Source organism: Esox lucius, chromosome 4, assembly GCF_011004845.1.
Source record: "Esox lucius isolate fEsoLuc1 chromosome 4, fEsoLuc1.pri, whole genome shotgun sequence".
NCBI lineage: Eukaryota > Metazoa > Chordata > Actinopteri > Esociformes > Esocidae > Esox > Esox lucius.
This window is the reverse complement of record NC_047572.1, coordinates 16,177,795-16,203,221: the sequence shown is the minus strand read 5'-3', so window position 1 is coordinate 16,203,221 and position 25,427 is coordinate 16,177,795. Positions and strand designations below refer to the sequence as shown.

At 46.6% G+C, this 25,427-nt stretch overlaps 1 protein-coding gene across 5 annotated transcripts in view; it reads right to left on the bottom strand.

Annotated features, from left to right (window-relative positions):
• tenm2 (teneurin transmembrane protein 2) overlaps nucleotides 1-25,427 on the bottom strand; it is a 167,902-nt gene that overhangs the window by 23,329 nt on the left and 119,146 nt on the right. For all 5 annotated transcript variants that reach the window (XM_034291908.1, XM_034291909.1, XM_034291912.1 and 2 more), the window contains 8 exons: nucleotides 25,054-25,294; nucleotides 16,765-17,003; nucleotides 4,258-4,383; nucleotides 3,799-4,004; nucleotides 3,256-3,451; nucleotides 2,313-2,414; nucleotides 1,736-1,930; nucleotides 57-257 (listed from right to left, as the gene is read on the bottom strand). In XM_034291908.1, coding sequence (XP_034147799.1) covers nucleotides 57-257; nucleotides 1,736-1,930; nucleotides 2,313-2,414; nucleotides 3,256-3,451; nucleotides 3,799-4,004; nucleotides 4,258-4,383; nucleotides 16,765-17,003; nucleotides 25,054-25,294 — 1,506 coding nt within the window. The remainder of the gene's footprint in view (nucleotides 1-56; nucleotides 258-1,735; nucleotides 1,931-2,312; nucleotides 2,415-3,255; nucleotides 3,452-3,798; nucleotides 4,005-4,257; nucleotides 4,384-16,764; nucleotides 17,004-25,053; nucleotides 25,295-25,427) is intronic.

Here is a 25,427-nt window from a genome sequence, read left to right as displayed (position 1 = left end):
GGGTTAGGGGTTGTCAGTCAAAGGTCAGGAGTCAGGGGTCAGAGGGTCGTACTGACCTACAGAGCAGTCCGGACCCATCCAGTTGGGGTCACAGCTACAGAGGCCGGTGTCTGCTATGAACGCCCCGTGGCCGTGGCACTGGTCCGGGCACTGGGCCCGCTGCAGCTCACAGTTTGGACCGCCCCAACCGGGTTTACAGTGGCACTCCCCGTTCACGCAGATACCGTTACGAGAACAGGTCGGATCCAAGCAATCCACTTCAGAGAGAAACAGAAAGAGCGAGGGAGGGAGGGAGGAAGAGACAGAGATTGACGTTTAAAATAAGGAGGAGATCCTTTCACGTTCTCAAAATGTTTCATTCCAAAATGATCTCGCAGGTAACCTTCCCTGTATCTTTGAGTGTGTGTGTGTGTGTGTGTGTGAGACCATACACTGGGTAGAAGTTGACATTAGCGGGCTGGCTGACAGGCAAATGTGAGCAGGAACAGTGAGTGAAAACCAATTTGACAAATGACCCCCTCACGGCAAACCCTAAGCCCACCCTATCCTCCCCCTCTCCTCCCCTGTCATTCATCCTCCCCCTCTCCTCTCCTCCCCTGTCCCACACATCCACCCCTGCACCTCCCCACTTATTTCCCTCTCCCCTCAAATCCCTCGCCCCCCCGGCAGACTCTCTACCCTCTGCCCTCCTCCCTCTCTCTCGCTTCCCATCCGTTTTCACATGCAGCTCTCTGGGCGCCCCGTTCTGTTGGCGAGGCAGAAACAGAGGGTCACACGTATCGATTTATGTGTCATCGCCACTTCAGGTAAATTGTTTGAGTGACTCGGCGTGATGAATATCACATTTGAGAAAGGGGGTGGGGGGGACAGAGAGAGGGGAGGTGCTGACCCTGTTCTCTGGCCTCTCTGTGGCTTTTCTTCTGCATCTGTCAACGCTGTGTTCTTTTACAATGTGCTCGCACGCCTTTTTGCAATCTCCCTTTTTCTGCCTTTCAGCTCATCACATGATTAACCTCCTAAGTTGCATAAAATGTGTAAAATAGAAGTTAAACCTTTACTACACTCCTTTGATTTGTATCAATGGGGATTAAGACGTGTGTAAAATGGCCAGAGAAAAAGGCATACATGACTGCCTGATCTCTTTTACTGCTCTCTGTCTTTCTACTCTATGTCTCTACTCCCTGTCTGTATACCGACTCTCTCTACTCCTGAATGTCTGTGTCCCAATACATTTACCAGCACATTAACCCCAACACATTCACCCCAACACATTCACCCCAACACATTAACCCCAGCACATTTACCCCAGTATATTCACCCCAACACATTCACCCCAACACATTAACCCCAACACATTCACCCCAACACATTAACCCCAGCACATTCCCCCCAGTATATTCACCCCAACACATTCACCCCAACACATTAACCCCAGCACATTTACCCCAGTATATTCACCCCAACACATTAACCCCAACACATTAACCCCAGCACATTCACCCCAGTATATTCACCCCAACACATTAACTCCAACACATTAACCCTAACACATTCACCCTAACACATTAACCCCAACACATTAACCCCAACACATTAACCCTAACACATTCACCCTAACACATTAACCCCAACACATTCACCCTAACACATTAACCCCAACACATTCACCCTAACACATTAACCCCAACACATTAACCCCAACACATTAACCCCAACACACACTGGCGTGTCTCACCTTCTCCACAGCTGTCTCCCTTGTAGCCCAGAGAGCAGACACAGGTTCCATGGGTACAGGTCCCATGGCCACTACACAGAGGGTCAATACACTGGCTGGTGGGGACATCACACTCTGCCCCCTTCCAGCCACTGTAGCATATACAGGAACCCTTCTCATACTGACCCGTGCCACTACACAACACTGGACAAGCCGCTGGGGAGGGAGGGGGGGTCATCGGTGGAAAGAGAGATTTTAATAACACACATTTCACAAAATGAATTAAATCCTTCACATACACTGACAAGCCTTGACTAACTCAATGTGGGAAGTACTGTGTGTGTGTGTGTGTGTGTGTGTGCATGAGTGCGTGCGTGCATGTGTGTGTGTATGTGTGCGTGTGTCTGCGTGCTAGGGAGACACCAGATCAGTAATGACATGGGGAGTAATTACACACTAACTCAACAATTAATCACTGAACATTCTTCTTCCCCAGGTGAACAAGGAGACATGTTGCCTTTAAACCTACATCACTGTCTCAACACGGCCTTAAGCTACACACTCCCCACTCCGTCTTACTGTGTGTGTGTGTGTGTACCTTTAGAACAGTCCATGCCATGGAACCCAGGGAAGCAGTGACACACCCCAGACACACACTCTCCATTGCCATGACAATTCCGAGGACACTCCTGAACTGAGTCTGTAATGGAAAAAAAGAGAGAGAGGAGAGAGAAATGGAGAGACAAAAAAGAGAGATATTATATGAGGGGGAGAGAGAGTGACTGTGAGATGGCCATCAAATTGGAGCAGTTCAACAACAGGAAAGTCAGTGTTTTCCCTCTCTCTCTATATTTCATATTGTTTCATTTTGTTACAACAAACCCATATCGACCGTCAGTACATCTTTCCGTCACTCCTCTTGACACTCCTCATTTACAGGTAATAAAATCTGTCCGCCAGTCTGTCTAAATCATGTTTCTCTGCCGCAACAGTTATTCCCCTGTCTCTCCTACCCCTGTGCTCCTGTGTTCCCCTCTCTGCTCTCCTCACTAAAACATTTTATCTGTGTGTTTGCATTGTGTGTGTGTGTTTTTATGCATCAATAGGTTCGTGTGTGTTTAGATTTTGTGTGTGTGTGTGTTGTCAGCAATCCGTGTCTAAGTGGCTCTTAACGTGTTATGTGAGGAGAACAGGCTTGGACAAGAACACTGAGCAGGATGGTCGTTTTCACTCTCTTCATCCCTATCTCCTTCTGTCGCTCTTCGCTTTCCTCTGTCAGCGCGAGGCCTCGCCTATCTCCTCCTCTCCATCTTTCTCTCCCATGTCCCCGGTGCTTCTCTCCACACCTCTCACTTTCCATCCCTCTTCCCCCTCTCCCTCCACCCCCCCCCCCCCATCCCTCCCTCCCCCCTCCCTTCTCCATCCATCTCTCTCCCACAGGAGTGGTGAGCCTGTCAGTGAGAGGCGGACCGGGTGGAAGTTATACTGCTGAGCTCGAGAGAAGTGAACGTTGCGTGCCCTCCCCCTCCCAGTCTCCTTACCCATCACAGCTGTGTTGAAGGAGACAGTCTCTCTCTGGCGCCCGTCGTTGTAGAAGGCTAGGTGCCAGGCTCCCGGGTCCAGGTACTGAACGAACACGGCCTCGTTCAGAACCATGGTCTGGATGCTGCGCCGTTCCCTAGGTGACTCAACAACGCTCCACTTCTCTTTACCGTCCAACCGCTCCATGTAGTCATACTGGGGCAGAGAGGACCGCCATGTTGAACCCGGTCCAACCAGGAAGTGTGAGTATATTGTAGGTGTGTGTGTAAGCATTGTACTGTCCATTTGTGTACCCGCCTACGTGGGTCTGAGTGTGTGTGTATTCTTTGTGTGTATTTCTGGGCGTGTGTCTTGGCATAGCAGCGCGAGGTCAGGGTTCAGGGCCAATTCAAACCAAAGAGACAGCGTTTTTAATGCAGATGCTGATGCATGTCAACTTCATTACACCGCTCCCTTTTGAATTAAATCTCAAATCGCTTCCTGAATTGGCCCGACTGCAAGTGGAACTGAGCCCATCCTGGTGTGCTGTTACGGTGGCCTACCTGTGCGTGGGACGGGGGCAAGCCCTTGCGAATGTAGACCCCGAACAGAGCCTCTTTCCCCAGAGAGATGTTGAACTTGAGGAACTGCGGCTGGACCAGGTGGAGCAGAGACCTCCAGAACACCCCCGGGGGGACTTCCTGGCTCACCCTCCTCCCCACCTCCACATCGCCACTGTCTATACTGCTGTTACGACCTGGCCATGGAGCTACGGGGGGGGGGGCAGGGGGGTAGAAGGAGGGGGAGGAGAGGAGGACGTCGTCATATTGCCTGAAAGCAATTGTCACGTAACACAGCCGTAAAATAAAATAAAAAACTTTAAAGGATGCATACTGGAGACCTGAGTTCTGTTCTTTTATGTTTGCCTGTCTATTGTAAACAGTGCAGAAGTGCTTAAGGAAGAATTCTTTATTGTCCCGGTTGCGACAGGCCAGGATGGTGCGATGTGTTGTACTTCTCACCTCTGCCTCCAGAGGGCAGTGTGGCCGCATCACTGTTGACCGGCAGACCAGCGGCGCTCAGGCCGTTGTTCAACACAGGACCTTCAGTGGGCTGTAGCTGCCATGTTAGACCTAACAGGTTAATGGCTGGAGGGAGGGGGTGAAAGAAGGAGAGAGAGAAAGGGGATGTTTCTTATTTAATTTGCAGGCAGGTAAAATGGCAAAGATCACGCTGACCCAGAAAATAACAGCTTACATACTCTCTCCTTTCCTTCCTTGCCCCGCTTCCCTGATAGTATGCTAACCTCAGTTTTGGAGTCTTCACACCAGCAAGTGACAGATAAAAAGGAAGTCTCTCTCTCCTCAGGTTCTCTCTCTGTCTCTAGTTCATTGCCAACTCCCTGCCAAGCACCTTTCTCACAAAGGAAGAAATGGGAACTTATCACATACCCCAGACGTTTGAAGGACATAAATAGGTATTTGGGTATTACACATTTGAGCAGCTGCTCCCTGATAACTCTGCCCGTTATTCTCCGTCGCCCAACGACGGCATGTGAGCCCCAGAACGCGCGTCTCCACGGGTCCACCAGGGGGCTCCACGTACACAGCAGGAGCCTGGTGCCGCGTGCTCGCCAGCGATGGAAGGCTGTGTTGACCACCGGGCATTGACTGATGATGTGTGTATCGACTAACCGTCCCATTCACACTGAGCGATACGTTAGTGTATTCACCACCAGGTTACCACCGATGACCTGCGTACATTCATTCTGCACATCACAACGCCCCCCCCCCACACACACACACACACACACACAAATGCACGCGCGCACGCACACCATTCTGGCCTATCACACCTAGATCCCAGCACGGAAATCAATTTCCCTCCTGTCAAACTCCTTCTCCACACGCCCTCAGAGAGAGACAGAGGGTTGGATGGGGAGAGGACAGTGAGAGGGGGAGAGGAGAGAGGAGGAGAGGGAGAGACTGAGAGAAAAGAGGGGAGAGAGGGAGGTGTAAGGCTTAAGGTATGTTCCACAACAGCAGCACTCATGCCTCCCCTCCCTCTCTCCCTCCCCCACGCCCTTCCTCTCCCTCTGTCCCTCCCCTCCCCCACTCCCGGTCAAAGGAAAGCGCTGACACCCCGGGTGCGACGTGGCCTCCATTGTCAGCTCTTTTATTTGTTACCACACCGCAGAGAGAGGGAGAGAGGGAGAGAGAGAGTTAGAGAGCGGGAGAGAATGAGTTGCTCCTGTCCTTTTCCCAAGGCCCTCTAACATATTCATTGTTTTATTCCTTCTCAGGCGCCACTGTGCCCTCCTCTTTCATTCCTCTGCTTCCCCGTTGTTATCTGCCATCTCTTCTTCCCTTATCATCTCCGTCTGTTTCAGATAACAACACACAGACATACAGCTGAAGGCAGTCACTGGCACGCAAAGCAAGCGTCTGAATGTCTGTGCATATGCATGCGCCGGTGTGTCGACGGGCACAGTTCAACGTCCGGCCCATAGAGGGCACTGTTGTTCCTTATCAGTAAAAAGCTGGTGCAACATGTGTCTTTGAAGAGGCCGAAAGAAAAAAATTGATAAAGGAGGGAAAGATGGCGTGCGCACATACATGCACACACACACCCCCAGCGGATCAGAGAGTCAGGCCTAACGAGGCAGCATGTTTGACTCGAAATAGATCAGTGAGGGTTTATGTCATCTTAATGTTTAATTCACAGTGGACCTGCAACAAAGTGGACCATGCTAAGGGACAGTTTGTAATTTACTGGGGGGGGGGGGATTAGCCTGAGGGAGGACTGGTCCAACTGACAGTGTCCTTAAGACATGGTTATAACCTAGTCTCCAACAATATTTCACCTTGAGCTGTAAAAATGTTGCACACCCAGCATATTGACAATAACCATAGCAACACTTTATATAATTATGAATATGGACTTCATCACTTCAGCATGGTTTTATGACACATATCTGTCAGGGTTACAGGTCAGAAGAATAAGGCTTTGCTGATCACCATGGACTCGTTCATTACTCTACCATCAGACCGGGGTGAATGTAACACGAGCGTCGATACATGCAACACATTTGGGAAGTGTCGAGAAATAAACGTGTGACATTTCCCGCCAACATGACTTGGTTCCCTCTCTCCCTACTTAAGGAGTGGTATCTGTAGAAGCACTTTGTGAATGGGAGAGAAAGAGACTGAAGCTGGATTAGATGATGACAGGCAGACAGGGAGCGATGTAGGGAGAGAGTGGGGAGTAGGAGGAAGCAAGGAATCGAGGACCAAGGAAGCAAGGAAGCGAGGAAGATGCAGAGGACTAAAAGGTTCTGTTTATCAGACAGAATAGAAGAGAATAACGGCAAGCAGAGAAGAGAGGGAAGAGAAGACAAGATGAGCGTTGCGGAGGTATAAAGACAGATGAAAGGTGAAGTGAAAAGAGGAGAAAAAAAGACGAGTGTTTTTTCTCTGTATAGTGGTGATGAAAACACCTGCATTCACACAGACTGCCCACTTCTAAATGGTTCCAACTAATTGGTCTTTGTACAGTTGCCAATGAGAGAGAAAACCTAAATAGACTGTAGGTGTTAACTGTGTGTGTACATATATATATATATATATATATAAATGAGATTGTATGTATGTGTGTTAGGCATATGAGGAGAGTATGATTTTGTAGCAGTGTGACAGCATTAATGACTATGTCCTCTGAATGCCTGTCCATTACAGACATATATCTGAATGTGCGTTATCACCACATTCTCTGGAACATGCTCAAAAAACGATCACCCTCCTCCACTCTGCCCATAGAATAGCCAATGTATATATATATATATATATATATATATATATATATAGCAAATAGATAGATTTAGATAGATAGGGTGGCAGCTGTTCTAGTGTTCTCAGTGCTCCAGTTCCCCATAAACAAAGGCTGTTATCGCTGACATTCTAACAGAGCTTTCTAGAAGGTTACCTTGGATTTCACCACTCCGATAAAGGCTGAGGTGCACTCCAATTATAACGCATGTGTCCTGAACGGACCCAGCACCTTCTTCAAAACAATGTCTTAGAACTGACCTGTGTAATTATATATACATGCTTTATATACGTTATAATAAGACACCCTAAAGCATGGATTTAAACCAATCAAATTCCAATCGGGACCTCAGCCTAACCTCCAACTATTCCCCTCTAATTAGGGATGGATTTAGACCAGGGACAGCAGGTGGGAACACTTCATTATCAGGCAGAGCCAGGTAGGACCCCGCAGGGTAGCATACTACTGCTTTATATCTTCAAATTGACACCCCACAAAATGTGCTGAACTATCAACCCCTGATAACAAGGTGCAAGCAGTGAAAGCAAACAGACAAACGTTAATTAACGCACTAAACGGGATGAATAACGATGACTACTTTAGTAACAGATAGCAGACATTTCTATTTTCAATACTAACAGGAAATGACTTCACTAATGCAACCAAACAAAGGGTTGATGTGGGAGACATAAAAGATTGCCACGAAATGTAAGAAATTAGAAGAATATAAGAATCTTTCAATGAGATTATGTATTATGACATTAGATGAGGTGACAAATTGTTAGTGTTTATATAAGAAGTTTTTCGGGGTACACTAAATAAAAATATAAAAATATGAACCCAACAAATAAAAGCCAGTTCCATGTTTAATGAAATAAAAAACTTCCCAGAAATATTCTGTATGCACAAATAAACTTAAGTCTCCGAAAATGTATTTACAAGTTTCCGTCCCTGTTAGTGAGCATTCCTTCTTTGTCAAGATAATCCATCCATCTGACAGGTGTGTCACGCTGATTAAACAAGATGATAATTACACAGATGTGCCTTGTGCAGTGGACAAAAAAAGGCCGCTCCAAAATGTGCAGTTTCGTCAAACAACACAATGACACAGATGTTTCGAGTGGAGGTTACAGGGAGCACTGACTGTCATGCAGACAGCAGGAGTGTCCACCAGTGCTGTTAGCATAGAAATGAATGTTCACGTCTCAGCCATGAGCCACATTCCACATTGTTTCAGAGAATTTGCAGCACATCCAACCGGATCGTCTGGGACCAGACAGCCAGACAGCTGATGAAATGGAGGGTTTTCACAATCAAAGAATTTTCTTTGATTGTGAATTTTCTTTTTCACAGCCTGTCAGAGTATCACGGAGGCTCATATGCAGGCTTGTGGCCCTCACCAGGGTCTCATCAGACTTCCACAGTTCCCGGGGGGTGTGTATGGTGTCATAAGGTGTCCTGTTTGAGATCCATTTGCTGATGTCAACGCTGTGAACAGAGTGGCCCATGGTGGCGGAGGGGTAATGGTATGGGCAGGCATAACGTATGGTGAACTGGACAGTGAGAACACAGAGGTGTCGTGATGAAATCCTCTGTCATTCACCATCCACCACCTCAGGTTTCAGCATGATAACACAATGTCACAAAGACCTGTACATGGATTTCCATATTTAAACTGTAACAGTAGTCTTCGTAAATCCAGTATGTTGCATTTCTGTTTTTGTTCAAAGTCAAAGTCTTTGTATTTATCAAATGCACCGAACAACACAGCGTCATTCTGAACAATGACATTCTTGCGACATGGCACATGACATCTGAGCAGTTAGAATTAAGGATTATGTAATGCAAAAGTATAGCAATGTAAACTAGCAAAAGAGTGCAGAATGGGGAATATGAACAATATGCGTAGAAGTATTGAATATTATAAATATAATATAAATGTAATAAGCCTATGACTGGTACATAAAAATATTCTTATGTACACTGAATGTACATAGAAAGACATCAAAGCATTTGAAATGTTCATGTGATCAATAGGGAAAAAACTAAGGGAAAAAACTGTTTTTGAGTCAGGAACCACGTGCCCTGATGCTCCGGCAGCAGTGTGAACAGACCATAGTGGTGGCTGTGAACTTTGACGATGTTCTGTGCTTTCCTCAGGCGTCGTGTATGGAAGATGCCTTGCATGGAGGGAAGATGGCAGCGGATGACGCGCTCCGCTGACCCTAAGATGTGAGGTAGCCCGTTGTCACCGCCTGGCGTCTGCCCGTCAGGAAGTCAAAGGGAGGGCTAAAGTCCCAGGGTCCTGAGCTTCGGAACAAGCTTAGCAGGCACAGAGCGTATTGTGCTGGAATGTCATTTGAAGCAGTAATGTTGTGTACTCATATGTGATGTGAAAATTGCATTTGTGTTTGGCAGAATGTGTGACATTCGCGCTCTCTCTCCCTCTCTCTCCCTATCTTTCTTTTTATCAGTCTGTCCCCAGCCAGGCCACCTCACTAATGAAACCAGGCCAGCCAATAGCACGGCCCCTAACTGAAAGCACCAGCCAATTACACACTCCCTAATTGGACTACAGGGATATGGGAAGAGGCTATTACTTTAAAAAGTAGCGTTCTCCTACCGACCACACACACACACACACACACACAGGGTCACACCACATAGACAAACACACCATTGTGGACTGGACAAGTCTCAGTGTACAGTTAGCAGTTTAATTGAGGTCAGACTTGTTAAATTAGTGTTGAATTAGAACAGTTAATATGCATTATGGGAATGGCCCAGGGAGGTGACAAATATAAGTGTGTGTGTTAATTGTACAGTTGGATTCTTCTGGTTGAATGAGTTCAGTCCGGTCTCCAAAACTCCCACCTCCTCCTCTTCCACCTTCCCCTCCGTCCCCTCTTCTTCCTCCTCCTCACCATCCCCTCCTCTTCCTCCTCCTCACCGTCCCCTCCTCTTCCTCCTCCTCCACCACCTCGTCCTCCTTCCCCTCTTCCTCCTTCTCCCCATCCTTCTCCACCTCCTCCTCTAAAAGGTCTTTTGACGCTGAGTCTCATTTATTCCACAGTCCAATACATACATCTTCAAAATTGCTGATCAGTAAACCAATGTCCCATGTAAGATTCCCATTCCACTGTACCGTTTATAACCTGCTTCCTGTGACCAATAAACTACAGCTTGAATTTACTGAGAATCCACACGAGAGCCGCAGTTATGACTCAGTCACAAATCTACAAAACATCACTGTCACATTCTGCATTGGGAGGCTTTCAAAGCTGCTCTAGATCATTAAACTTTGGTGGGACTGGAGGTAGGAGGTAGGAGGCGGAGGCGGAGGGAGGAGTAGGGAGGTGGTGCCCCAGGGTCATACAAAGATGAGATCTGCTATTGGAGCAAAACCCTCAACCTCCATCAAGTTTGTGTGTGGTGTGTGTGTGGTGTGTGTGTGTGTGTGTGTGGTGTGTGTGTGTGTGGTGTGTGTGTGTGGTGTGTGTGGTGTGTGTGTGGTGTGTGTGTGGTGTGTGTGTGGTGTGTGTGTGGTGTGTGTGTGTGTGTGGGGACTAAAGATCTGCAGACGTCCACACACTGTAAGTAAAACATGAATAATGGACCATGTGGGGATGTCCCCAGTTGGAAAAACTTGATTTTCTGACTTGTAGTTAGGTTTTTGGTAAAATTTAGGGCTAGATTCAGTTTATTTATAAAGGTTATTAATGGTTCGGGTTAGGTTAAAGTTAGGATTAGGTTATGGTTAGGTTTAGAGAATATTAACTGTTTGTATTTGTGTCCCTACTAGTTTAGTAATACAGAACAGTTTGTGTGTGCGTGTGTGTGTGTGTGTGTGTGTGTGTGTGTGCAGCAGCTTTTATTACCACTTAATAATCCCACACATACACACACACATACACACACACACTGCCACTCCCTGGGGAAGAGTCCTATCCAACTGACCCAACTAAACTGTAATTGACTGTAACACAAAGGTTAAAGGAGCTGCTGAGAACTCTGCTTACAAAGAGTACAGACAGGTATATAACCATCATATTAACCAGAGCCACACAGCCTTCAGCAGAGGCACAAAAAACGTTCTCTCGAATAGTGCGTGTGTGTGTGTGTGTGTGTAGGCGCGCACACGTTTGAGATGAGCTAAATGCAGTGAGATGTGAATCTGGGCTTTGTACCCATTTCTGAATTCTCATTTCCTCTACTGATAAACAGAGAGAGAGAGAGAACTGGAGAGGAGAACTGTAACACACCCACACACACACCCACACACACACCCACACACACAAACTTACTCTGCTATGCCCTGAAGTAACCCTCTCCACCGCTCCTCCTCTCCTTGCCTCTATCACTCCCCTCCTCTCCTCTCCTCTCCTCTCCTCTCCCCTCCTCCCCTCTCACCTCCCCTCCCCTCCTCCCCTCTCCCCTCACCTCCTCCCCTCTCCTCCCCTCCCCTCCCCTCCTCTCATTCCATCCATCTATCCATGTTAGAGCCAGGATATTAAGTCATCTACTATCTGATCTGATATGTAAGTGAGAAGAAGGAAAGACGAACAGAGAAAGAGAATGAAGAAATAATGACAGGAAGAAAAAAGACATTAAGGAAAAAGAAGGAGCGTGAAGGAGAGAAAGATAGCAGAAAGAAAAAGAGAGAAAGAGATGAAAAAGAATGACAGAGGGAGAAATAGATAATCCTCTATGATAACCCTCTATGCCTCCATTTAGCATGTGTTTCTCAGCATCCAGTGGATACCCATGGTGTAATTGGTCTAATGATGTGACACCAGCGCCAATGAGGAAAGAAACACAGACATTAAAGTAGGCTAACTAAAACAAGCATTATGAACTAGACCCATCCTGGACGCTAATACCTCTAAATATTCTTCTCTCTTTCTCTCTCTTTAACATTTACACTTTCTTTCCCACTTCAAGACAACAGAACCCCCCCCCCCCCCCACTCCACTTCCCAGAGGGACATACAGGAGTGACAGAAAAGTCAAGAGAGAAAAGTCCCGGTCACTATTGGATAACTGAGCTACTGTAGTGAACATCCTGTGTGATGCTCCTACTGTGACTTAACACATCGAGTGACCCGTCTGTCCCACCTGGCCATCTGGTCTGGTGCCCCCCGGGCCGTGGCTTGACCTCTCTTAGACGGCCACCGCCTGGTAAGATCACAACCTTCAGCGGCGCGACTAGACCCTGCTGCCACCACACGCGCACCGCTCCTTATGGCCATGCTACCTCCACGTCCTGTACGCCAAACGCGCGCGCTAGGGATTCCAGGGCACTATCATGGGTGTATGACCACGTTCCAAACGTCCCTCTTTGACCTCTCGACCTCTCACTTTCTCTTTGTCAACATTCCCGGGTGGCCCGGGGTGGGGGGAGGGGCTAAGGGTGTGGACGTTATGGTGTGTGTGTGTGCTAAATCCCCACGTCTCTCTCCACATGGGACCGACGTCATCTCTGATGGATGACAATCTCCCCGCTGGCTGACTTCCTCCCTCCACCGCAGTCAAGGACACGACTGTGAGTCGGTGTGTGTACACCTCCATATTCCTCTCTATCACTCTCTATCCTCTTTAGACAATCCCATCTTAGCTCTCCCGCCCTTGATCCTCTCCTCCTCGCTCCCTCCCTCTTCCTCTCTCTCAATCCTCTCCTCCAAAGTTTCTCCATGTCCTCCTAACTCTACCTGTCTTCTCCTACTAACTATCTCTCTTTCCTCTCTCCTTAACTCTATCCTCTCCGCCTCTCTTTCTGCCTTCTCCCACTAACTCTCTGTCTCCTCCTAATTCTCAGGGTCCCCTTTGCCTAACTCCCTCACTCATCTCTTAGACCTCCCTTCCTAACTCCCAATCTCTATCCCTCTGTTCTCTAGACCTCCTCCTAACTCCCTCTGCTGCTGTTGTTTCTCAGTGATACATTAGGGGACATTACTTATTCCCTTCCTTGAGCTCATCAGAGGGAGTCATCCCTTCTCCTCTCCCGCTCCTCCTCCTTCCTCTCTCCAGTTCTTCTCTTCTCTTTCATCTCTCCCCACTCTGTTTGTACAGAACATATGATATGACCAGCCTTTCCTTACCCCTCTCCCCTTTCCTCTCTCTTTCCCAATATAAGTAGCTCTCACCTGTCTCCTAGCAACTACCTATCCTCCTCTCTGCCTCTCCATCTACAGGCCGAGAAAGGAAGAATGAAGACCTAGCCCTCTTCACTCCACCTCCATCCATCAATTCATTATTCCATTCATCAATTCATTCTGGGACGTAATAGCCAGTCTGGCATAAATGCTTATTTCTAAATGGCCAGATGTACGAGGATTCAGGTCACTCATTCTGGCACAGTCCAATCAGTCTCATTCATAATTTATTGTGACTCAATGAGGATATATGTAATTAAACAACAATCTTGTTGGGTTAGTCTGTCACTGTGTGAGATCAAATGTTGGAAAAGGGCCATTTCCCACAATGCATCCTGCGCAGCCCAAAATAAAAACATATTTTCAAACAAAACATTGTTCATCTTCTCACAACCAGATGTACAATTAATCTTGGTACCAGTTTATTTCTCCTCAGAGCCAGGTGTATAGTCAATCTTGGTACCAGTTTATTTCTCCTCAGAGCGAGGTGTACAGTCAATCTTGGTACCAGTTTATTTCTCCTCAGAGCCAGGTGTACAGTCTATCTTGGAACAAGTTTATTTCTCCTCAGAGCCAGGTGTACAGTCTATCTTGGAACCAGTTTATTTCTCCTCAGAGCCAGGTGTACAGTCTATCTTGGAACCAGTTTATTTCTCCTCAGAGCCAGGTGTACAGAATATCTTGGTACCAGTGTATTGATGTGTATTGGTATAATTAATGTGTCATTACTGTCCTCTGAAACACTAATCTGAGACCACACTGGTCGGTAAAAAGCCTCCCATGCAAGTGCTGTCGAACAGAGACATTGGGACACATTAATATATTGACTGAGGCATTGTGTACAAATTCTGCAAACACGGACCACCAAATACTTCAAGACTAACTTTGATGTACAGTACCCTCTACACATCAAAAGAATGGACATTCTTTTATTGTGTGATTAATGATGTCAGAGCACTGCCTTTGAGAAGGAAAACAGGTGAGCTCTTGAAATAAAGCAGCAGGGGAAGAAAGAAAGAGCAAGAGGACAATTGAAGGGCTCAAACTCCAAATGCACACTACACAATATATAATAAACACACAACACACATTACACATGCTACACACACACACACCACAAAGACACAACACAATACACCAAACTCACATTACACACCACACAGACACTACTAAAAAAACACAACACAATACACACGCTACACAACATTCTACACACGCACACACACACACACACACACACATACACACACACACACAGCCATGCCAACACAAATATACGTGCACACAGTGCGAATGTAAAAGTGCTGCTCTGACACATATGTCATGCTGTAATTTATGAGCCACTCCATACTGGACATCTCAGAGGGGTCCTCTTCACATTTCATGGCTCTAGGTGCTGGCAGTACTGAACACACAGACGCACCAACACACACACACAAGCACACGTGTACAGACAGACACACACACGTTGAAACCCACACTCTGCACTAACAACTCTCCTCTGGTGAACACTAACCTCTCCACTACTCAACTTCACGGTGAGGCTGAAGGTGGTGGCATAACCACGCTGCTGGAAACAGCTGAGTCCCTCATGGAACAGGTCACCAACTACATTCTAATGTATGAGATGCTGTAAATGTCTCATGTTCCGTGAGTCACTTTGAATAAAAGCATATGCTAACTGTGACTGTGCCGGAAAGGTGCCCCCTAGGAGAGGAATTTGATCTGCTTTGGAGGACAAACACACACCAACACACAGGCCTATGGATGTAAATAAACTGTATAAATTATGTATGTTGGAGCAGGGAGGGGTTTTTTCTGCTGATTTTGACATTTCCTGCGACTCCCCCATCTGTTGACTCTGGTCTCCTGGGTAACGGGGCAATAAAGGCCTCAACACATCTGCCTATGGCCGACTCTGGAAACTTCCTATCGCCTCTACCTCACCACTCAATCTTGCATGCACACAATCAATCCCACACACACACACACACACACACACACACACACACACACACACACACACACACACACACACACACACACACACACACACACACACACACAGAAGCTTTATGATATAGGCACAGATATATGCATATACATAAAAAGAGAGAGACAGAGAGATGCACAGAGAAACAGACAGAGAGATGAATAGAGACAGACAGAGATGAATAGAGACAGACAGAGAGATGAATAGAGACAGACAAAGATGAATAGAGACAGACAGAGATGAATAGAGATGGACAGAGAGATGAATAAAGACAGACAGAGATGAATAGAGACAGACAGAGATGAAGAGAGAGACAGAGAGATGAATAGAGACAGACAGAGATGAATAGAGACAGAGATTAATAGAGACAGACAGAGATTAATAGAGACAGACAGAGAGATGAATAGAGACAGACAGAGAGATGAATAGAGACAGACTGAGATGAATAGAGACAGACAGAGAGATGAATAGAGACAGACAGAGAGATGAAAAAAGACAGACAGAGAGATGAATAGAGACAGACAGAGAGCTAAATAGAGACAGACAGAGAGATGAATAGAGACAGACAGAGAGATGAATAAAGACAGACAGAGAGATGAATAGAGACAGACAGAGAGCTAAATAGAGACAGACAGAGAGATGAATAGAGACAGAGATTAATAAAGACAGACAGAGAGATGAATAGAGACAGACAGGGAAAGTGAGTTGGGATATAAAGCAGAGAACCTATCACAATATGGCCACCTGGTGTTAACATCAATGACCACAAGATACACACTCGCTCATAACCTCCATTTCTTAGATTCTGGCTGCCCTATCCCTCCCTCTCCCTTTCTCTCATGATCCCCCACTCTCAATTTCCCTATCTTTCTTGCTCCGCCCTGTTGTTCTCCTTCTCCCTCTTGCCCACCCTCATACTCTCTCCCCTGCTCCCCTGCCTCCATCTCCCTCCTCCTCTCCCTCTCTCCCTGTCTTTCTCCCACTCTCCATCTTTTCTCAGTAAGTGAACTCAGTAAGAGGCTTCTATTCTGGTCTTCTTCTCTTTTCTTTAGACTGCTTCCATTGCTCTGCTGGAGAGATGTCGATCCTTTAAACTGTTCCCAAATCAGTGATAATGGCTCCACGCCCTGCTGAGTCTTGGTACGGCCGAATTCTTTATATGTTCCTAAAACTGTGGATGTGTCCTTGCCCCATGCTGTGACTGTGGGCTTTGACAGAAACTAAGTGGCACACTCCCACAAACAATTCACCCAGGACCGGGCCAGCCAGCCAGTCAGAGAGACAGACAACCAGACAGTCAGACAGCCAGCTAAGCTGTCAAACAGACACCCAGCCAGCCGGCCAAACAGTCACACGGGCAGTTGAATCAAATCAGACTCCCGGATGCAAGTGTAAACTGGGCTTCAGGCAACACAACTGCTGTTGTTGATAATCCACAATCAAACCAGATTGATCTGAAATTGATCAACATTCTAGTTCCCACAAGTGAGCATGGAAGCAAACATTAATATATTAAAGTGTGTTTCTGTGTGTGTGTGTGTGTGTGTACACTCAACATACCTATGAAGTAAGACAGCAGTATAGCCAACAGTCCAGCAGCAGTGATGGCCGAAACGGCAGCACATTTCCAGCTGCAGTACTTGGACGGCTTCTTGAGCTTGAAGGCAGAGCGGGAGAAGGTGTTCCTGGGTAATAGGCGAGGAGGTGGAGAATAAACTGTCCCAGAGGTCAGAGGGTAACCAGGGGAGGAGCTACTGAAGAGAGGGGTTGTCCCCGATGATGTCTTAAACAGGAAGTGTCTGTAGAGAGAGACAGAATTTGGAAAAGAGAGAAAGACAGAAAGGGCATTTTGTTTTCATTAGCCGGACATTGTCCACACAGATGCTCAAACCATACAGAGTGAGAACATAAAGAAACTTCGGAAAAGACATCAAGAAAGAGCCTGGGATACATTGACAAGACTCTCTGTTGGTTCCTCTTGCACACACCCACGCACACATTCAGCCTTGAGCCAATTGCCCCTTTAATGAAACTTTAATGAAACCTTTCTAGCGTGTTCGTTTCTATATTCTTGGTCTGATGAGGGATCCTATCATGACTGTTCCAACTCAAGGTCTCTCTTAACCTCACTGCTCTCCTTCTATATCTCTCTCTCTTTCTCTCTTCCTTGTGAAGGTTAGGTCTCATCCCCCTCTCCACTCCTCTGTGCCCCATCGAGGTCAGAGCTAAGGGAGCGGATCAGAGAAGGATTTTACCCATCATCCTCCACTCTCATTCTCTATTATCCTCAGTTACCACTGCACCTGCTCACCTAGAAACCTCCTCTCTTCTTATCGCTTCTACCTCTCTTCTACTCCTCCTCGCTCCCTCCTCGCTCCCTCCCCCTCCCACAATACCTCTCTTCTCTCCCACTCCTTCCTCTCTCAAGAGCACTCGGAGGAAAAAACGACTCAATGAAAGAAAGGTCTTAAGGACACACACTGTCACAAAGCGTCAAACATGCGTCCTTCATCCCAAACACACACATTCACTACAGTCCTCCAGGTGATCAGACATGACAAAGACTTGTGTGTGTGTGTGTGAGTGTGTGTGAGTGTGTGGTGGGGGTAATTGTGGTTTTCTGCAGGTGATGTGTGCTTCTTTGAAAGGCTTGGTCAGGGATCAACGGTAAGCTTTTATCCTCCTTCCATTCTTCTATGACTCTGTCATTCTCTATCTTCCCATTTCATCCTCTGTGATTGGCGGATTGGTGCCACACACACTGTACAATTCTGTCCTCTCCTCCCTTCCTCATCTGTTATTATATCCTCTCTCTTCTGCCTTTTGCTTCATCCCCCTTGCCTCTCCCCCTCCTCCACCTCTAAATTGACTAATCTGGTATGCAAAGAGAGAGAGAGTGACAGAGGGAGAGAAAGAAATGAAGAAGTAGAGGAGAGGTAAAAGTGGAGAGAGAAAAGCGTAGAAAAAGCGGCAGGGAGCTACAGTATACCTGTATGTAGGAACAATCTAGCATCCCCCAGATTCATACCACTGACTGGGAGTAGAGGTTAGCATCTAAAATGACTCCAGTGGGCCTGTCTCCAAGCCTTCTCCAACGCATGTAGCACCAAAATGCATTTACACACATACGCATGCACACATACAGTACACACATACAGTACACACACACACCAGGGTGTGAAACAAAGTCAAGGCATATAGTATAATGCTGCCAACTCATTTGAACAGACTTGAATACGAACCCTGACAGGGGTGACTAAAGCAAATTAATTACCCACGTTTTGCAGTGTGTGTGGGTGGAGGGAGGGAGAGAGAGAGAGAGAGAGAGAGAGAGAGATTCAATTGATTTGCGTTTTATGTAAGCAAGATCCACTGCCACACCAGTAAAGGAGGTGTGCTTGTCAGTTGACAGGAATGATTATGAAGGCAAAAGAAAAGCTTGTGATCTTGGTCAGGAAAATTGATTGACATCGATTTATTTTTTATATACCTAGACCGCCATGCGTATGGTTGTGTGTGTGAGTGTGGAGTTAGAGCGTTCATTTCCTGCTAATTACCCAGCATGCTCTTTGCCCTTATGTTAATTGTCCAGGTCTTTCCTCTCTGTCTGTCTTTCTTTCCCTGGTCTATCTCATCCTTAACGCTGATCCTCAAGACTGAGGCTCCTCAGAGGTATGTGCCGAGTCCCCTCCTGATGTCCCTACGCACGACTCCAAAGCCTTCGCCACGTCGGACAACAGGACCGGGTCAGGCCTGATCCCAGATGATGACGTGTACAGCATACAGGGAGGAGGTCAGGGACCGGGCAGTGTAGGGCCAGAACAACAGTCTTTCTGCAAACATCCGCGGAACAAAGGAGTGGATGAACAACTTCAAATTCCCTGGCGTTAATATCAATAAGGGATTGCCAAGGTCCACACACACGCAGACAGATGTGAAGAAACCAAATCAGAGCCTCTTCCCCCTAAGAAGACCCAAAAGGTTCCGCAGCTCCATCACGGAAAGAGTTTTGACCGACTTCCGCCTAAGAAGACCCAAAAGGTTCCACAGCTCCATCACGGAAAGAGTTTTGAACGACTGCATCATGACTCGCTACATACGTTGAACTGCCCTCAATCTCCAGGCGCCTCAGAGGTGGACGCTAACAGACGGATCAGCGCCTCAGAGGTGGACGCTAACAGACGGATCAGCGCCTCAGAGGTGGACGCTAACAGACGGATCAGCGCCTCAGAGGTGGACGCTAACAGACGGATCAGCGCCTCAGAGGTGGACGCTAACAGACGGATCAGCGCCTCAGAGGTGGACGCTAACAGACGGATCAGCGCCTCAGAGGTGGACGCTAACAGACGGATCAGCGCCTCAGAGGTGGACGCTAACAGACGGATCAGCGCCTCAGAGGTGGACGCTAACAGACGGATCAGCGCCTCAGAGGTGGACGCTAACAGACGGATCAGCGCCTCAGAGGTGGACGCTAACAGACGGATCAGCGCCTCAGAGGTGGACGCTAACAGACGGATCAGCGCCTCAGAGGTGGACGCTAACAGACGGATCAGCGCCTCAGAGGTGGACGCTAACAGACGGATCAGCGCCTCAGAGGTGGACGCTAACAGACGGATCAGCGCCTCAGAGGTGGACGCTAACAGACGGATCAGCCCCTCAGAGGTGGACGCTAACAGACGGATCAGCGCCTCAGAGGTGGACGCTAACAGACGGATCAGCGCCTCAGAGGTGGACGCTAACAGACGGATCAGCGCCTCAAGTCTACAAACGGCAGGAACCTGTGGAACAAGATCAAATGGCTAACGCCCCAATCGGCAGTCCCGAATTACATTTAAACAAAATAGCCACACTTTACGTAGGATGTTCACATTAAGATCACCCAAAATCTGATCTGATATATAACAAGGTCAGATGCTACATTATGTAGTAGACACTTGAATCCAGTGTTTGATCACATTCGATGGGCATGGATCTGCAGGTCTGTATGAATGTCGGAGAAATAAATACAGCATCCAAACATAACCATTGTCATCATTCATAGTTCAGGTACTTTCTGCACGGCTCTCTCGTCCGCCTCTCTGCTTCTCCGTTCATTGGGCATACATACTTTCCCACTTTGCTGTTACTGTTCATTATCTGTGCTGTTGCCTAGACACCCCAAACCTATGTAGAAACATCCATTACCAGGTAACCCTGCACACTGACGGAGTACTGGAACTTCCTGTATTACAGCCATGTGATTTCAATTATTATTCACTTTATAAATAATTGTTCATTTGTGTAGCTGTTTTGTGTTGCTAGCTCTCTTCTTTTTTGTTGGGTATTCATATCTCTTTCCCCTGCATTATTTTAATCTAAAAATGCACGATGGGTTAATGTAGCATGTTTTCATATGATTGGAAGTACATAGTAGATACATTAATCAGTTATAAATTGAGTCTATATATCTCAATCATACATTGAGTTTAGAACACAATTAAAAATGAAGTCTAGAACACAATGAAATGTGGATGGGGGCCTCAACGCATTCCAAAGACGCTCTATCTGCACTCATGCGTGAATGGCCTCTCCTGTCTATCTATCCCTTGTTAAATCAAGTTTATGTAACCCTCTCAGTGATCTCCTAGAGAGCTCCAAGACAGAAATTGGGGAGTGGGGAGATGAGAGATTGAAGCTGGCATCAGCTGGCTAACAGGGTTTTTGGATTGGAAATTTAACTATGTGCTGTACACAAACATACACACACCCACACACACACACAAACAGTAACACATTCCATCTCCCTTCAATCTCAGTCCACACAATCTCAATCTATCTCCCCACACCTCTCTGTCTGTCTCTGACCCCACCATTATTTCTATCCTTATCCGCTATTCCTGTTTCTCCCCTGAAACAATCTCCTTCCATCACCTCCTCTCTCAGTTTCTCCTATCTCCTCTCCTGTTTTAGCTCTGCCAGCTTTGCACTGGGATATTTCTGGATGATCAATCTTCACCTCTCCAACCTGTCCAGACTATTCAAAGAGCATCCACGCGTGCGCGCGCACACACACACACACACACACACACACACTCAGGGTAAAGTGTAAAAAAAACAAAGCTGGTTGTAATGAGAACTAGGATAAGTACTGGCAGTAGTATTGGTGTTTCTCAGTTGGCTCAGACTCTGGCTCCAGGAACTCCAGCCAGACTACCCAGCTTCTCCTCTCCCTGTGCCCAGACACAAGGGCCTATCCTTGGGGTAGAGGGAAGGGATTGGCAGGCCTGTCTGGAGGTCACTTTGACAGGGCACACTGCCATGCCCAAACCATATCACCTGAAACTAAACCGTCTGGTGAGAGAAATCTGAGTCTGCAGTCACAGTCCCCAAATAAAAAGTCACATCTACTGAATGGCATAAATATACTTCACACATTCTCAGAGTTTCACTATTGGTGTTGCTAGGGGTAGAGAGTACACAAAATCTACACATGATTAATGTGCAATATTGTATCAGTTTGAATGTAGAACAGTGCAACTATTTTGTTGACAGTTGGGAGGTGTCTTAATGTGGTGAGCATAGTCCTAATAGTCTCTGAGGGACAGATGGCCAGTTGCTAAGGGCCATAGTACCGGGAAATAATCTGTTCAGGTGGCTGGATGTAATGTACTGCCTTGCTGCCAGAGAATCATTTTTTGGAACAGGGGGTAACAGGGATGGGAGGGGTCAGAGATGGACTTTCCTATGTGCTTCCCTGCCCAAGGGGTGATGTAGGACCTTGATGGAGGGGAGGAGGCAATGAGCACTTCTGCAGACCTGAGAAGGTGTTGTAGTTCGCCCTGTGAGATGTGTCAAGAAAAGGATAAAAGTAATCACATAAGCTAGTTGAAGACATAGATAATGTTGAAACCACATGGCTATCCTTAAATAAGCTAGCTTGTTTTCTAGCTATGAGCTATAGACAACAAGCTAATGTAGCTCATTTGATAATCAGTCAATTTTCAATTGTATGGTAAGGCTATCAACTGACCAATTGAGTCTAGCAGAATAACTGACACAGTACATTCTAGACAGGGGAGTCATTCACAGTGCATCTAAGTCATGGGAGTCTTTTACACTGCATTTAAGTCATTGGAGTCTTTCACAGTACATCTATGTCATTGGAGTCCTTCACATTACATCTAAGTAATGGGAGTCCTTTACAGTACATCCTAGTCAGGGGAGTCCTTCACAGTACATCTAAGTAATGGGAGTCCTTCACAGTACATCTAAGTAATGGGAGTCCTTCACAGTACATTTGAGTCAGGGAAGTCCTTTACAGTACATCATAGTGCGGATTAGTTCACAGCACTACATAGTCATGGGGGTCCTTCACATCATATCGTAGTCAGGGGAGTCCTTCACATCATATCGTAGTCAGGCGAGTCCTTCACATTATGTCGTAGTCAGGGGAGTCCTTCACATCATGTCGTAGTCAGGGGAGTCCTTCACATCATATCGTAGTCAGGGGAGTCCTTCACATCATATCGTAGTCAGGGGAGTCCTTCACATCATATCGTAGTCAGGGGAGTCCTTCACATCATATCGTAGTCAGGCAAGTCCTTCACATCATATCGTAGTCAGGCGAGTCCTTCACATCATGTTGTAGTCAGGGGAGTCCTTCACATCATGTTGTAGTCAGGGGAGTCCTTCACAACATATCGTAGTCAGGGGAGTCCTTCACATCATATTGTAGTCAGGGGAGTCCTTCACATCATATCGTAGTCAGGGGAGTCCTTCACATCATATTGTAGTCAGGGGAGTCCTTCACATCATATTGTAGTCAGGGGAGTCCTTCACATCATATTGTAGTCAGGAGAGTCCTTCACATTATGTTGTAGTCAGGGGAGTCCTTCACATCATATTGTAGTCAGGAGAGTCCTTCACATCATGTTGTAGTCAGGGGAGTCCTTCACATCATATTGTAGTCAGGGGAGTCCTTCACATCATATCGTAGTCAGGGGAGTCCTTCACATCATGTTGTAGTCAGGGGAGTCCTCACATCGTGTCGTAGTCAGGGGAGTCCTTCACATCATATTGTAGTCAGGGGAGTCCTTCACATCATGTCGTAGTCAGGCGAGTCCTTCACATCATATCATAGTCAGGGGAGTCCTTCACATCATATCGTAGTCAGGGGAGTCCTTCACATCATATCGTAGTCAGGGGAGTCCTTCACATCATATCGTAGTCAGGGGAGTCCTTCACATCATATCGTAGTCAGGGGAGTCCTTCACATCATATCATAGTCAGGGGAGTCCTTCACATCATATCATAGTCAGGGGAGTCCTTCACATCGTGTCGTAGTCAGGGGAGTCTTTCACAACATATCGTAGTCAGGGGAATCTTCCATGGTACATGGTATTCAACTGAGTTCTTCACACTAAATATTCTAATGACAGAACTTTAGGACAGAATCCAGCTCCCATTTATTCAGTAGCTCATTTAGAGTGAAAGACATATGCACTTTTGTTGCATTTCCAAAATCTTCCTAAGAAATGTGTAAAAAGAAAAACAACCATTATCCAAAACACTACGGCTGTCTCACAGCGCGAACAACACCTCATGCATGTGTGTAAGTGTGTGAAAAATCATGGGTGTGTGTGTCTGTATCCATGCAGTATTTTGTTACTATACGTACCTTTGCTTGCCTGTGTATTGGTGTATGTGCTTCTAGTTACATTCCTTGGCTGCGCCTGCATGTTATAGTGAAGCATCTAACAGCTTTAAACAGTCATCAGACCTGTCCTACTGAAAAAGTAATGAGGGGCATTCATACTGCATGGTTTTCTGGCTGTCTGATCTGACCTGGGATCAGGCTGGATTGCAGCAGGAAAAACACCACAATGCAATCCGCTGATGAAGAGAATATAAGTGCATGTATGTGCGCGTATCTTTGTGTCTCGATCACTGACTTTTTTGCAGGGAGCAGGTGTGTGCCTGTTAAAAATGCAGGTGCAGACAAAGAAATGTAGGGGCACAATGATCAATATTGGAAGACAAAGCTAGACTCCTTCATAGTCACATGATCTGTAACAGTTCCACTGTGAAGTCCTACATGCTGCACCAGAAATTAAACTAAAATATAATATGCCATCATCAACCAATCATGAGTATAAGCCCATCATTTTAAGTTAACATATAAACATGTTTTTTATGGTGGTCATTGATTACGCAACAATTTAATATATGCTGTATATATATATATATATAATATTTTTTAAAGATAAAGTTTCTTATGGTTTTTAAAACCACCTGCCATAAGTGGTGCTTTTAAGTGGTTCCCATATCTACGGAGAAACTCTGAAGGTCTGTTAGAGTAACCAGTGGCTTCTTGATCAACTCCGCGACCAAGGCCAGTCTTGCCTGGTTACTTCGTTTGGCCAGACAGCCATCATTAGGCTGTGTCTTGGTGGCTCCAAACTTCTTCCATTTTAAAATAATGGAGCCCACTGTGCACCTGAGAACTTTCAATGCTTTAGCTATATTTCCCCAGATGTCTGCCTCAAAACAAATCTCTGAGGTCTATGGAGAATTCCTTGCTAGACAGGTGTGTTCCTTTCTTATGTCCAACCAATTAGGTTTCTCACAAGCTGGTTCCAATTAAGTTCTACAGACATCCCACGGATGATCAATGAACAGAAATATGCTCATGAACTTGTACTCATGCACATTGCATATTTCAGTTATTTATTTTCAATAAATTGGCACACATTTGTCATTATCGGGACTAATGGTGAAATTCAGTCTACAACACAACAACATGTGAAGAAAGCCCAGGGATCAGAATACTTTGCAAAGCCACGGTATTTGGGATCGGTACTAGTTCCTCACCTGGTTTCCAGTGGTACGTTACTATTCAGAACCCAGCTATCCTGTAGCTGAACTGACTCTGGTGTGGTGGGCCCGTCCCCAGGCACGTGAGGAGGTGCGTGGATGGTGTTCCTACCCCCTCTCAGGGTGTTCCTGTTCAGGCTGTTGGCCGAGGATTGGTGGTGGTGGGACATGGTCTGGTGGTTGTGAGGGGGGGGCAGCGGGGGCCGCAGGGTGGTTCCACTGTGGTGGTTAGGTGCCCCTGGACACAGATAGACGGAAAGAGGAAAATGAAGACGGTCAGAAAGAAGACATGCAGGAGTTCGTGAGCAAAAGGAAACCCCGGGTCAAGGTTGGGACAGATGTTGGACAACTGCACATTATTTTACACCTCT